Source organism: Pagrus pagrus (assembly GCF_965226575.1).
Source record: "Pagrus pagrus genome assembly, chromosome: 6".
Classification (NCBI taxonomy): domain Eukaryota; kingdom Metazoa; phylum Chordata; class Actinopteri; order Spariformes; family Sparidae; genus Pagrus; species Pagrus pagrus.
In genome coordinates, this window is record NC_140190.1 from 13,033,205 (window position 1) to 13,045,648 (window position 12,444).

General features: G+C 44.4%; 1 protein-coding gene across 1 annotated transcript in view; it reads left to right on the forward strand.

Moving 5' to 3' along the window:
- The window catches only part of sema6bb (sema domain, transmembrane domain (TM), and cytoplasmic domain, (semaphorin) 6Bb), a 132,413-nt gene that overhangs the window by 68,009 nt on the left and 51,960 nt on the right, over positions 1–12,444 (forward strand). The window contains exons 4-6 of the mRNA XM_084355712.1: positions 684–744; positions 907–969; positions 11,789–11,887. Of these exons, the coding sequence (XP_084211838.1) occupies positions 684–744; positions 907–969; positions 11,789–11,887 (223 nt within the window). The remainder of the gene's footprint in view (positions 1–683; positions 745–906; positions 970–11,788; positions 11,888–12,444) is intronic.

Genomic DNA, 12,444 nt, shown 5'->3' on the forward strand with positions numbered 1-12,444 from the left:
GCAGAATTATCAGAGGATTAAGAGTGTGGAAAAAGCAGTGTTTGGGATATATCATGCATACATGCATGGCGTTGGAGCACGTGTAGGCAGAATGTGAGGGTGTACAGGCATCAGTGTAACAACTTGATTAAATCATCCATTAATTCAATTTCAGGGCTTTTGAATAAGACTGATAAGCTGAATTTGAGGGCCTGGGAGCAAATTCAATGCAGCAAGTCAAGTTTAATGAGCGGAGGCAAAAGGGGAAGGGGAAATATGAGACATCATTATGCAGCCGGGGTCCATTTCTCATGTATATTGGGAGAAATGGAAGACATTGTAAAGCTGTTCCCTAATCTCTGAGGGTCTGATCAACTTTAAACGAATAGATGTCTCTAATATGTATGCATTACAAAGCTGCACGCACAGAATTATTTAGTAGTTAAACCACACAGATTCAATATGGGGAGGAAATATTCATACTCGAGTTTGTGTAAGTTCGTGGCCTGGATTTCATCCAAAAGAAAAATCTGCATCGACCTGCTCTGTCCTAAGCTCGCAGTAATATCTGAGCTGTACTTCTGCTGCTGAACTGGTCTTCATGGTTTGCTCAGCGCGGTATCTGGCCTTACCTTAAGCTGTGGATAGTGCTGTGTTGGCCGACTGCCACTCTCACTCTATCTCTCCCTTTCTCTCTCTCGAAGGGATGACCTTTTCCGCGTGGAGTTGGACATCGTTGCAGGAGACGAGATGTTCTACAGCAAGGTGAGCACCTTCTGGACAGACAGCGATAGCATTCACAACCTTTAAGTGGATGTGTTACTCGCCATTTGGCTGGAAAACGTCTTTTTTCCTGGTAGAGAGAAATGCAAATGTAGCTAACTGGCAGTGAATATGAGTTTCTTTTTTTTTATTTATTATTTATAGAAAAGAACATGGGAGTCGAACAAGAATGACATCAGGATCTGCAGGATGAAGGGCAAACACGAGGTGAGACGATGTTTCCGTTTCTCCATAGTAACACTATGGCTGTCTGATAATAGTGTGAAATAAAACACATTAAACCTGCATGAACTGATCAGCTCAACAAGGTGTAACACAACATTGACATATTATCACCTTATGATGTCGATATGGCAAAAGTATTGGCAATCAGTCACGCAGAAGAACATCAGGAGTCGTGTTTCTGGCCAGTTTTCACTCTCTTTTATCTCTGTTTTGTTCTCCACCACATCCCGAGAGAAATATCTGGTTCTTTAGCAACAATTTGCGACCTAAAAAATGAGATGAAAGATGCCTCCAGAGTTGTGGAGTGGAGTGATAATTGTCTTTGGGCTGTCGCTTTTAGTAGACCTAGTTATTTTCTCCATTGTTCATTTCAATCTGTTAATCATAGCTGCTTTAAAGAGCATCATCAGGTTTGTACTTAAAAAACATCAACATCAGATCAAAGAATGAATAATAACACACAAATCTGGCTGAAAGACAGATTTTAAAAATACCGTTTATAGCACAAAATCTCTCCACATTGATTGGATTTTTAAATGATTTCAGCGTCTCATTTACATTTAATCACCTTCATTTACAAGAAGAGTTGTTTCTCAGCCTGAACGGCAACAAGTTTTGAGATGCACGGGAGCATAAAATCCGAGTGATTCCCCCAACAATTGGAGATTATATGCAAAGACTGCAGAGTGAGTGAATTATGAAACCATGTCTCGCCACTGAGAGCTTTTGTCTCAGGCTATCTCTCCATCTTGCACACATTATCGTTGCACATGTTTCACCTGTTCGCCCGGAGCTTTAGTTTCGCCGCGGCAGTCGCCCGACTGTCATGCCTGCTGGCACAGCCTCGAGAAGAAGAAGGGGGGTGTTCGACCGCATTTTATCTCATTGTCCCTGCTCATCAAACCAATCACACACACACACATCGATCAGAAGAACAGAGTCCCTCCTACCTATACAGCGCTTGTTCCACCGTCATGAGTTAGGAATGCGGTTTGTGCCCTCAGAAAATGCAGGTGGGCGTTGGGAACCAAGGCGGTCAGGAAGAAACATCCCAGAAGCCACCAGCAGCCCACGCCTGAATACCTCCTCATATCTCCAACACACACATCCCTAGCTGCTGTCTGCCACACAGAAACAGCCCCTGTTCGGTGTGCATGTGTGTGTGTGTGTGTGTTGGGTTGTGTGTAGTGGTGATGGTTGTGGTTTGTAGTGAGGAACATGGGCTCTGTCCCCTCCGGGCACAGAGAAAAAATGACTTATTTAACACAGTAAGAGAACACCTGACATTAAATCTGTGTGAGACGGTGCCAGACAGAAACACAATGGAGAACAGAGGGATGGCGACAAGGAGAGGAGAGGAGAGGAGAGGAGAGGAGAAGGAAATGAAGGAGAGGAGAGGAGGAGGAGGGGGAGTGTGTGAGGTCCCTGTTGGCCGGCCCTGAGGAGAGCTGTGGGGCTGACAGAGATATGAAAGGTCTCCTAGCCCCTAATGACTGTGCTGCTGCCTGGTAAGGCCGTGAGTCACACGGCAATGTGAGGAAGATAAGAACGCTGCCAGGTCCTCTCAGTCAGCTCTCTGGGCTCATACGCATATGAATGGTTGTGTTAGTGTGTGTATATGCATATACACACACTCACACTTAAACACACATAAAGAGAGACGCTCGTGCAACCAAACATGGATTTCTAAAAGGCCATGCAGATTTTAAAGTCACTAAATTTAATGTTCTTTGCAAAAAAATGTGATTAGGAGAGCGTTTTATTTTCTGAATAAGTATGAAAAATTGAAAATACACGTATCTGGAGATATAATGTAATCCTGTACTACTATAACACATAACAAACTACAGCCTTGAAAATGACTGGAGAGTATTTTCTCCCAACACTTCTCTGCAGCATCAACAAAAGTGCAACATTTGAAAGGGGCTGTATGACATAATATCACCCGCGCACTCGTGTCCTTGTGCATGTGCATGAATCAATATAATAGGGATCCACAAGTCAAAACACTTGTTTTCACACTATTCATGGTCAAAACACCTTTCATGCCTTTAAGCTTCATAAAGATAGAGTCCCAGCAGCATCGTTAACGCCATGGAAATGTAATTAAAAGACCGTTTATAGATTAAAACCCACATTTGAACTATCCAGCCCCAACAATAACACCACTTGGAAACACTAATGAGAGAGGGTGTTGTCTGTTTCCACTTTGACAAAAGCTTTTTCAAAATAATTTGTAATGTGACCACACAAGTGGAATAATGCTCATTTCACTGAGATATAACATCGTGGGAATTATGACTAGCAACCCCACATCCCATGTGAACTCGCATGTCAAAACACAGGTGTGCTCTATTTGATGTCATCGTAACATCTGGGATTCCCTCGTGTCAATTTAGCTTGAGGAAAATTGGCTTAATCATTCGTCCCCCAAGTGGATCTTAGTGTGCGCAAACCTTTTTCTCTCTTCAGATCAGATTGTGAAGTATTGCATCATCGTTTTTTCTTTCTCTTTTACAAAAACAGCTCAGCTAAAGCACTGGAATAAGTTCAGAAAATGGTGTCACTTAGATTTAACGCAGCCTTTGAGACTGGGGAAAGACCTCATTTAAGGTACATCTTGATGATATGGTGTGAGTTTTATATCGCAGTATCAATGATACAGAGCTGTATTGTGTAGCTGCGATGTTTACTGCGGGGCTCGTGTGTTGAAATGCGTTCGATTGCTTGGAGGGGTTGCTGCTTTTGTTGCCCCCCGTTGCTGTTTTGCTCATCGTGTTGGAGGTTGAGCCGACTGACTATTTAACAAAAGAGCCATCTTTTTCTGACTCTAACGCATGAATGCACACAACGCGACGGGTCTTAGGTGGGATTATCAACCCTCGTGTACTTTATATATACTGTATGTTCGTACATATTCATGAATCCGGGCGTCTTTTTTTATCTACTCTCTCTTTGTTTCCCTCTCCCACACATACGCGGACACAATTAAAAAAAAAAGGAAATGTCAACAAGCGCATCTTTCCAGCAGTCATTCTCCGTGTCTCCTCTACCCCCACCCTCCTCCACCTCACCTCCTGAATATGTCCTGTTCTGCTTGGGGGTTGGTTGTGTCAGATGTGACACATTCACCACCTCGTAATTGGTTTTGTAATTAAATGTTTCCACTTGGTTGATCACAGAGGACATAGTATTCTCCCTAATTAAGGTGAAAATTCAATATCCTTATTCTTTTGCCTTTTATTTCTTCTCCCGTGTTGACCAGACGGCTGTTGATGAACGCGACAGCCGTCATCGGTGCCACTCACTCTGCATATTGCCCTCGTATTTCTTTTGTCCTTTCCGCTGCCTTCTTATCTCTCCCGCTTCTGCCCTTTTCACGTCTCTCTCCGTCACTCCCTCCCTCTTGTTTCACTCCTTACCTCTCTCTGGTTATGAAAGCAACAGAGAAAAAAGAGATAAAGGGTGAGACGTTTCCCCAGAGGTGGCCCCGTTCCAACACATCAGGCCGCGGCAGCGTGGCATGTTCATGCAAAACAAAGGCAATTCTGTACAGAGAGCCTTTAAAGAGCGGTCGGGCATCGTTATAAGCAGCACTTAGCGAGATTGTTTGATCAATATTGCGTTGATCGAGCTCCCTAAGGAGCTCCAGGTTTTCAATCGTCCGAACCCAAATGCCTTTTTTCTGGGTTGGACAGGCAGAAGATTCAGTTTCACGGCCTCTTTTTTTTTTTGGCTCCTCAATGAATCCATTTAAAATACCACATGTGGAGTCACTTTCATTCCTCGTGGCCGTGGGCACTTTTTCGTAATCTCACCAGTGGCTCCTATGTATAATGTATCTTGTTTCACTGCCTTTGATGTTATTGTACGTTGAAGACTTTACTACTTGAAGATTCAAAAAGAGATTCATTCAAGCTCAGCCATTATTGTATCTTTCGTATCTCAGCAGCTCATTGTTACATTGGAAGGAATTTGAATTATTTGAGACGATTACCAAACTTGCAACGTAACAAGAAGGCTAAAAAACATCAAAAACGGACTGGGAAGAAAGGCCCTGACACACCAGGTCGACGTTGGCCCGTCAGGCATTATCAGGGTCGTCAGTGAGCGCCCGGTGTCGGCGGCTTCTTGGCCATGTTGCGTATGTACAGTAGAATCGGCAATGGTGACAGAAATCACACTGATTTGCTGTTCAGGCGAGCGAATCAGTGCATGAAAAGAGAAATGTAAAAAAAAGAAAGGGAAAGCCCCTCGGGCCTGTCGCTGCAGTATCAATGATTTCACCCATTTAGCGCGGCCTCTCCTTAGTTTTCTCCTCCGCCTCTTTGTCAGTGCCAACCATTTATCAGACATGTTCCTGATTAGAAGTGGTCAGAGCGGTGTCAACAACTGCTGCTCAATAATAACAACGGTTTGTGTATTATATTTCCTTGCAGGCGTGCGCTGAATATACAAGCTTGCTGGCCTTCAGCTATAGTCTTTGCGGCGTGTTCGAGTGCAGCTTTTTGGCCGAGTCGCAGGCGGCAGGAGGTGACGCAACAGTTGGCGTCCGACACAGCTCGCTCTTTGATGTCAGTTTGGTCGGTCAGGGCCTGAAACGAAGTAATGATGAAGCAAAAAAAAATCTACTTTTCAGATGTTTGTGGAGTATTTAGTTCCCCTTCATTACTTCAGAGGCTTATTTCCCTTAGTTTGGCTTTCTTCATTGATTTATTCTGTTTTTTTTGTGATATGCTGTAGGGCTGACCTAAATGCTTCAAAGCTTCGGCGTTCCTACCATTATGGTAATCAATGTCCAAATCAGTATTTGAAGGAAGGAGACGTGAGAGAGTGAGAAGTGGAGCTCTTCTGTGATGATTTAAGCAAAACAACATGTACATTTCTGGAGAAAGATGGTTGATTGCTGAGTCTCATCCCCAGATTGTCAAATACTGACACTGGGTTGGTGTCAGAACGGAGCAGGTGGGACAGAAGACGGTGGCTGACGTCTCCCCGACTGTCCTCACCTCTCATTCGGCTCATAATTATAATAAAAGAAAAGAAGTTTGGAGAGCTTGTGTTTCCACCCCGTTCCCCTACCCACGTTCAAAGCTTCGAATATTAGCAGGAAATCTTCGCGGACGTTTCCAAGCCCCAAAAATAGTATCCGGGACAGCCCTAATATGTTGTAATCGCTGGCACCCTCTGTGTTCTGAACTGGGGGATCATACAGCTGTTAACTACGACCATGTGTAGCACATATCTGATGTCATTATAAGCTTTCATCAAAAAATGTGCCCTGATGAAGGCTTAGAGACTAAACCCTGGCTTTATCATCAAATACTTGCCTAAGTGTGCCAGTTTTTATCCAGATATTCCCGAGTGCGAGCGTTCAGCGTCACGTGCATTAATCACAAGGAGACAATTTGCCACCATTTTCCCAGCAGGTTGTCAGACTGAGAGCTGTCCGGGGGTGATTCAGGTTAAGTGTTGTGGTCGAGGATTGAACGCCGTGTGTGTGTGTGTGTATGTTTCCGCCAGGGAGTGGAGCTCAGCTGACCCTCACGATCTGTAGGTCCTGCTGCAGGTCAGCTCCACCGCTGAGGCTGCCACATGGCTGACTGGCCAGCAAAAAGTCTCTGGTTTTCTATGTTTCTGACTCTCTTCCCCTCCACTCTGTCCTCGTGTCTCTCTCTTCACTTGTTCCTCTCATCTCTATTATCTCGCTTCCCCTCCCTCTTTCCCTCCCTCTGGTGTCTGATGTTTGTTTGTGGCCTGTGGTGTGTTCAGTCAGAATTACCATCAAACGGGGAGGAAGGGTTGCAAAAAAAGGGGGGGGGGACGCGGATTAGCTTTAACATGCTGAGCGAGGCCGCAGAACTCGGAGCAGCACGTTGCTGCTAATTTGGTAGCGCCGTTTATTTATCCTCCGCCCACGAGCGCGCGAGCGTAAACGCACACACACACACACACACTTTCTTCCTGTCATGACGAGTCACCGTTTTCAGTCAGAATTGTGCGTCAGGCATTTTTTTCTGGAAGTGACACGTTTCGTTGTTAATGACTGTAGAAGTAGTCTCGCCAAACCATTGTGTGTGTGGACACGGTGTGTGTGTCTGTGTGAGAAAGACACAGAGAGTGTGTGTGGGAGAGTTCTGGCTCAATGGCGGCTCTTGGCAGCGCGATGCTCTCTTCTCCCTGGTCGCTAACATCAGGGGACCAGCCAGGCATGTAATGGAAACTTTTGAGATTTAGAGGAGCAGCTCGCTAAATACGACCCCCTGATGCACTACCTTAGAAGGCTCCTATTGTGCGAACATTACTAAAGCAGGTCATCGCGATAACTTTTATGAGCGTATGAAAAAATGCCGGGGGTTTGCCCCTAAAGCAGGAAAAAACGAGCAGAAGAGTTTACGGCGTACGAACCTGTTTTTTATTTTCGGCTCGACGTAACACGGGATGGCTGATTGTAGCCTGAGGTAAAACCGATGTTCATTTAAGTTTTTTTTTTGTTTTGGACAAAGCTTCATCATGAGAACAAACACGGAGCCCGGGCTCGGGTCGAATGAAAGGCTGTTTATCATCCCTGAGTTAAGGTTCAGTTCCGGACAATAGATGGAAAGCAGATGCAGAACGAGGAGCCTTCTCAGTTTTTAATGGTGTCTGACTGGCGCAGGTTGTTTTGAGCAGATGTGTTGTAGCAACAGAGAACTTGTTGCCGATCCTCTGAGTGAGTGCGTGTGTGTGATCACTTTCATTTATAAGTCTAAGGAAAAATGTCTGTGCCTGTGCCGAGAATGCACTTGCTCGATCAACATCTGCAGAGTCGAGGTAGCCTGGCGAACATCTGCATAAAGAGCAAGAGGCTGATTAAAAAAACCTGCTGCTGCGTGCGAAGCATCCAGTTTTTATAAAAATGCAGGTGCACATATGCAAACTCGCCCCCCAAGACACACTCGTGCACCTTCCCTCCCTATCTTTACGCTTTAAATCTCTCCTCCATTCACAACTACGTCCATATTTGCACTCAGACGTTTGCTCCTGTGTAATTCATCCGTGCTGCAGATTAATTTTTCAGAGCCCAGGCAGCTCTGCCGCTGTCAGTAAGAGGAGCAGGAGGAGGTGGAGGGAAAAAAGGAGGAGGAGGAGGAGGGCTGCAGTCGTCTGGGTCTCGGGAAGGCTTGCCAGCCAGCACAGGTGGCGTTTTGTCTGGATTCTGCCCAGGGAGCGAGGGGAACAGAGAGGGGGGGGGGGAGGCCGAGGGGAGAAGAAGGAGGCGCCGCGACGTACAGCGTTCGGATTCATATGTAATTGTTTAATTCACTGAGTCACCGCTTGATCCTTTGTAATTGGTTTAATTTTGAATGTGGAAAGCGTAGTAAAACTGTAATCCAGCTGACTGAATTGGACTTTGAATAAAGAAGGACCCGTACCTGGAAGTGCCAAACTGCACGAACACTGGTTAATGAACGGCACGTATGCAGCAGGGGATGAATAGAAATGGAAATGAAAACTCTACAGTTGATATGAAGGATCCGACCCCTTGTTTTTTATCCTCAAGTGCTGAAAATGTTTCATTTTATACGTATGCACGCTGCACAAACGCAGACATTTGTGCAGCGGTTTGGCTCCTCGCAGTATTTCCTCCCCTCGCTGAGACGCTGGCAGTCGGACTGGGTTGTTATTAAGAGCGCTTCATCTGGCTTTGTGATTACAGCTCTGACCAAGCTGACAGACTGCAACCCCACCGACAAACAGCATGCAAATGATCCTCGCACATGAGCATGCATCTGTGCTGTGACACACACACACACACACACACACACACACACACACACACACACACACAGACACACTATGTGCACGTACATATACGGATAAATGCACCAGGCTCACATGAACACATGCTGTATGTGTGGGAGTGTGACACACACACAAGTTGTGTCACAGTCGCTTCTCAATTTGTCACACGGTGCTGCGCCATTGGAAATTTACACCTCACACCTGACACACCCCCCCTGCACCCCAACACACACGCACACACACACACACACACACACACACACACACACACACACTCGAAAAACACTTCCTACTTTCCTGTTTTTCTGCTTGTTGAAAAACGAGAACCCTGCTGGGAGTGAAGTGGGAAGGTGGAGGGGGTAGAAGGGTGTAGGGTGGAGCATCTGGAATAACACTCACCCGCCTCTCATATCACTGCTTTCCCTCTGATCTATTTCACACACACTCACCAACATACACACATACTGAACACACACACACACACTTTAATAGTCATTTGACATACCCGCTATCACCACCAACACCACCACCACCGCTCCTGCTGCAGCCCTACTACTCTTTCCGATGACATCAGTGCGGGTGGTGGTCTTGAAGTCGACCCCATCTGGTGTGTGTGTGTGTGTGTGTGTGTGTGTGTGTGTGTGTGTGTGTGTGCTAGAACTGGTGCCATCCTGGCTGGGACACCAGTAGTTTGGGGAGGGGGGTTGCTGGCGGCTGCTCACCAGTGATCTACTGTACATCACCACTCACTCTGCACACACACACAGGTGGCGGGCTCGGCCTTGCTAAGACAAACTGTGGCCTGCACTTTTTGGCTTTTGAAGTCAAAGGCCATGACTGGAATTTCAATTTAGTACCCATGAAGTCCACTCACAGGTTTACTTCTGCGTTGAAAGGTTCTTTGTTTGTTTATTATCATGTTACTTTTTGGTTGCAAAGTCTGTGAGACAGTGGTTCCCAATATGGAGATCAGGACCCATCCAAGTAAGATAAATCTGAGAGGCTGACAAGATGATTAAAAAAAGACTCTCACCATTTTGTTCTGGTGAAATACTGAATACCTTTATCTCTTCATGCTGTGAAATCCTACATCAACTTAAGACAACAAAACTTTCATTGAAATACTCGCTACAACTCATGTCAACTCTAAGGCCAGAACTGTGGTAAGAGCTCCCTGGTCTAGGGGAACCAGGACAGAGCATGCTGTGACTCCTGCACTCCTGTGAAAGGCCAGCACCACTATTACAATTAGGAAGAAGATTCAACAAACACAAGCGTTATTAGCTTATATAGTTAGCTTACATAGGCTAATGGATAAACAGTTTGATTGAAATGATAGAAAAAAGGCTTAGATCGATTGAAATAGGCTTACTAAAGTAGCATTAATGGGTAAACCTTTGAAATAGTTAGATAACAGTAGCTAAAATATTTAGCTTAAAGTAATGGATAAACAGCTGAAAGTTAGATGTAATGGATGGTAGGCTAATGGATGAATGGTTTGATTGCATGAAATGATAAATTGCGGGAAAAAGTAGCATTAATGGATAAACCGTTGAAATAGTTAGCTAAAAGTAGCATTAATGGATTATCAGTTGAAATAGTTAGCTAAAAGTAGCATTAATGGATAAACATTTGAAATAGTTAGCTAAAAGTAGCATTAATGGGTAAACATTTGCAATAGTTAGCTAAAAGTAGCATTAATGGATACACATTTGAAATAGTTAGCTAAAAGTAGCATTAATGGGTAAACATTTGAAATAGTTAGCTAAAAGTAGCATTAATGGGTAAACCTTTGAAAGAGTTAGCTTAAGGTAGCATTAATGGGTAAACCATTGAAATAGTTAGCTTAAAGTAGCATTAATGGATAAACATTTGAAATAGTTAGCTAAAAGTAGCATTAATGGCTAAACCATTGAAATAGTTAGCTTAAAGTAGCATTAATGGATAAACCTTTGAAATAGTTAGCTTAAAGTAGCATTAATGGATAAACCTTTGAAATAGTTAGCTAAAAGTAGCATTTATGGATAAACCTTAAAGTTAAAGTACTGGACAAACAGTTGAAAGCTAGAAGTAGGCCTTATGGACAAGTGGCTGTATAGTCAGAAGTTGGAAGTAGCCTAGGCCAATGGATAAATAGTTTGCTTGCTCAAAATGATGGATGAAACGTTTATAAACATTGTCTAAACAATTGAAATGGTTAGCCAAAAGTAGCATTCATGGATAAACAATGAATAGTTGGCTGACAGTTGAAAGCTAGACTGGATTAATGGTTATACACTGTAGTTAGCTAGAAGTAGGCTAATGAATAATTGCTTTGATTGTTCAAAACGATCCATAATAAGTCTAAAGTGGACAGCTAAAAGTATTGGTGGTTGGGTAAAAGTAATGGAACCAGTGATGCATGTGTGATCATCACAGCAGTGTAAAGCGTTTATCAACATGTGTTCCGTCATTTCTACTATAAACACACTGACACACTATACTTTCATCCAGGCAGCACATTAACTCCAAAGTCATTTTTCTCCGTTTCACAACACCAACATTTATTACTTTTTGGCACCGTGGCAACAGCAGCTATGTCATGCGGTGCTTACACGACTCCTTCTCATTACAAAGAACGAGCGTGGCAGAGCGAAACTGCGACTCGGGTTTATTTAGTCATTAAGCAGGCTAGGTATTTCGACGCCTCACAGTGGAGAAATTAGCCTTAAATCTGTCGCTCGTTTTTAAAAAAGTCCTGAAGCTGGTTCGGATTAGCGTCTGTCAGTCAGTGGCAGCTGTGTGCGGAGAGGGTAGACACTTGAAGTCTCCGCGGGCTCTGTTCAGACTGTATCAATATGATTGACAGCGTTAATGGTGTGATAATTCCACACATCAGGCAACTGAAAAGCTTCATTTCACAGAGAGGTTTGGATAATCAGTTTCTAAAAAAGAAAAAAGAAAAACAGTTTCTCCTGTATTGCCCCTCCTGCATACTAAGCTCTCCGTCTCTTTATCTTTTCTCTTTTCCCTGCAGGATGAATGCCGTAATTTTATGAAGGTGCTGCTCAGCAGACAAGGAGGCCTGTTCGTGTGCGGGACCAACGCCTTCAACCCGCTGTGTGCCAACTATACCGTAAGTAAAGACGAGCGGTCGGCCACATCGTCTAACTTTCCCAAAACAGAGGGTTCGCTGTGGTACGCCTCTTCAGGTTGCCGTTCGCTGCTCGATTAGAGTTGTTTGTTCAGCACTCGAGGCCGTGTTGACTTCCTCCCCGGGACTTTTTTTTTTTTGTTATCCTTGTTGTCTTGGCAGCCCCAGCGCCTTGTTTTTCTTCAGATACAACAGTTGTTATTTCTCGGTGGTTAAACTTTGTGGTCCGCCGAGCTTGTTATCATTGAGAGTCAGAGACGGATAATCAAGAAGAACACAACGAGAGGAGGGAGAGGAGGGGATCCAGAGAGTAAAGGGTTGGAGGACGTGACTTGTTTGCCCGGTTTAATTTCTTTTGCTCGCGTTTAAAGTAAAAGCGGAGCAATTCCCTCGACCGGAAGCAGGAAAGGTTCGAGCGACAAGCCTTGAGTGTTGACCGGGGCCCTGATTAGACAATTAGAGGCCTCTGATTATTTCCTCCTACTCCGTCCAAAATATGTTTGTCAGAGTTTGAAGTCTGTGCTCCACTTCCCAACCGG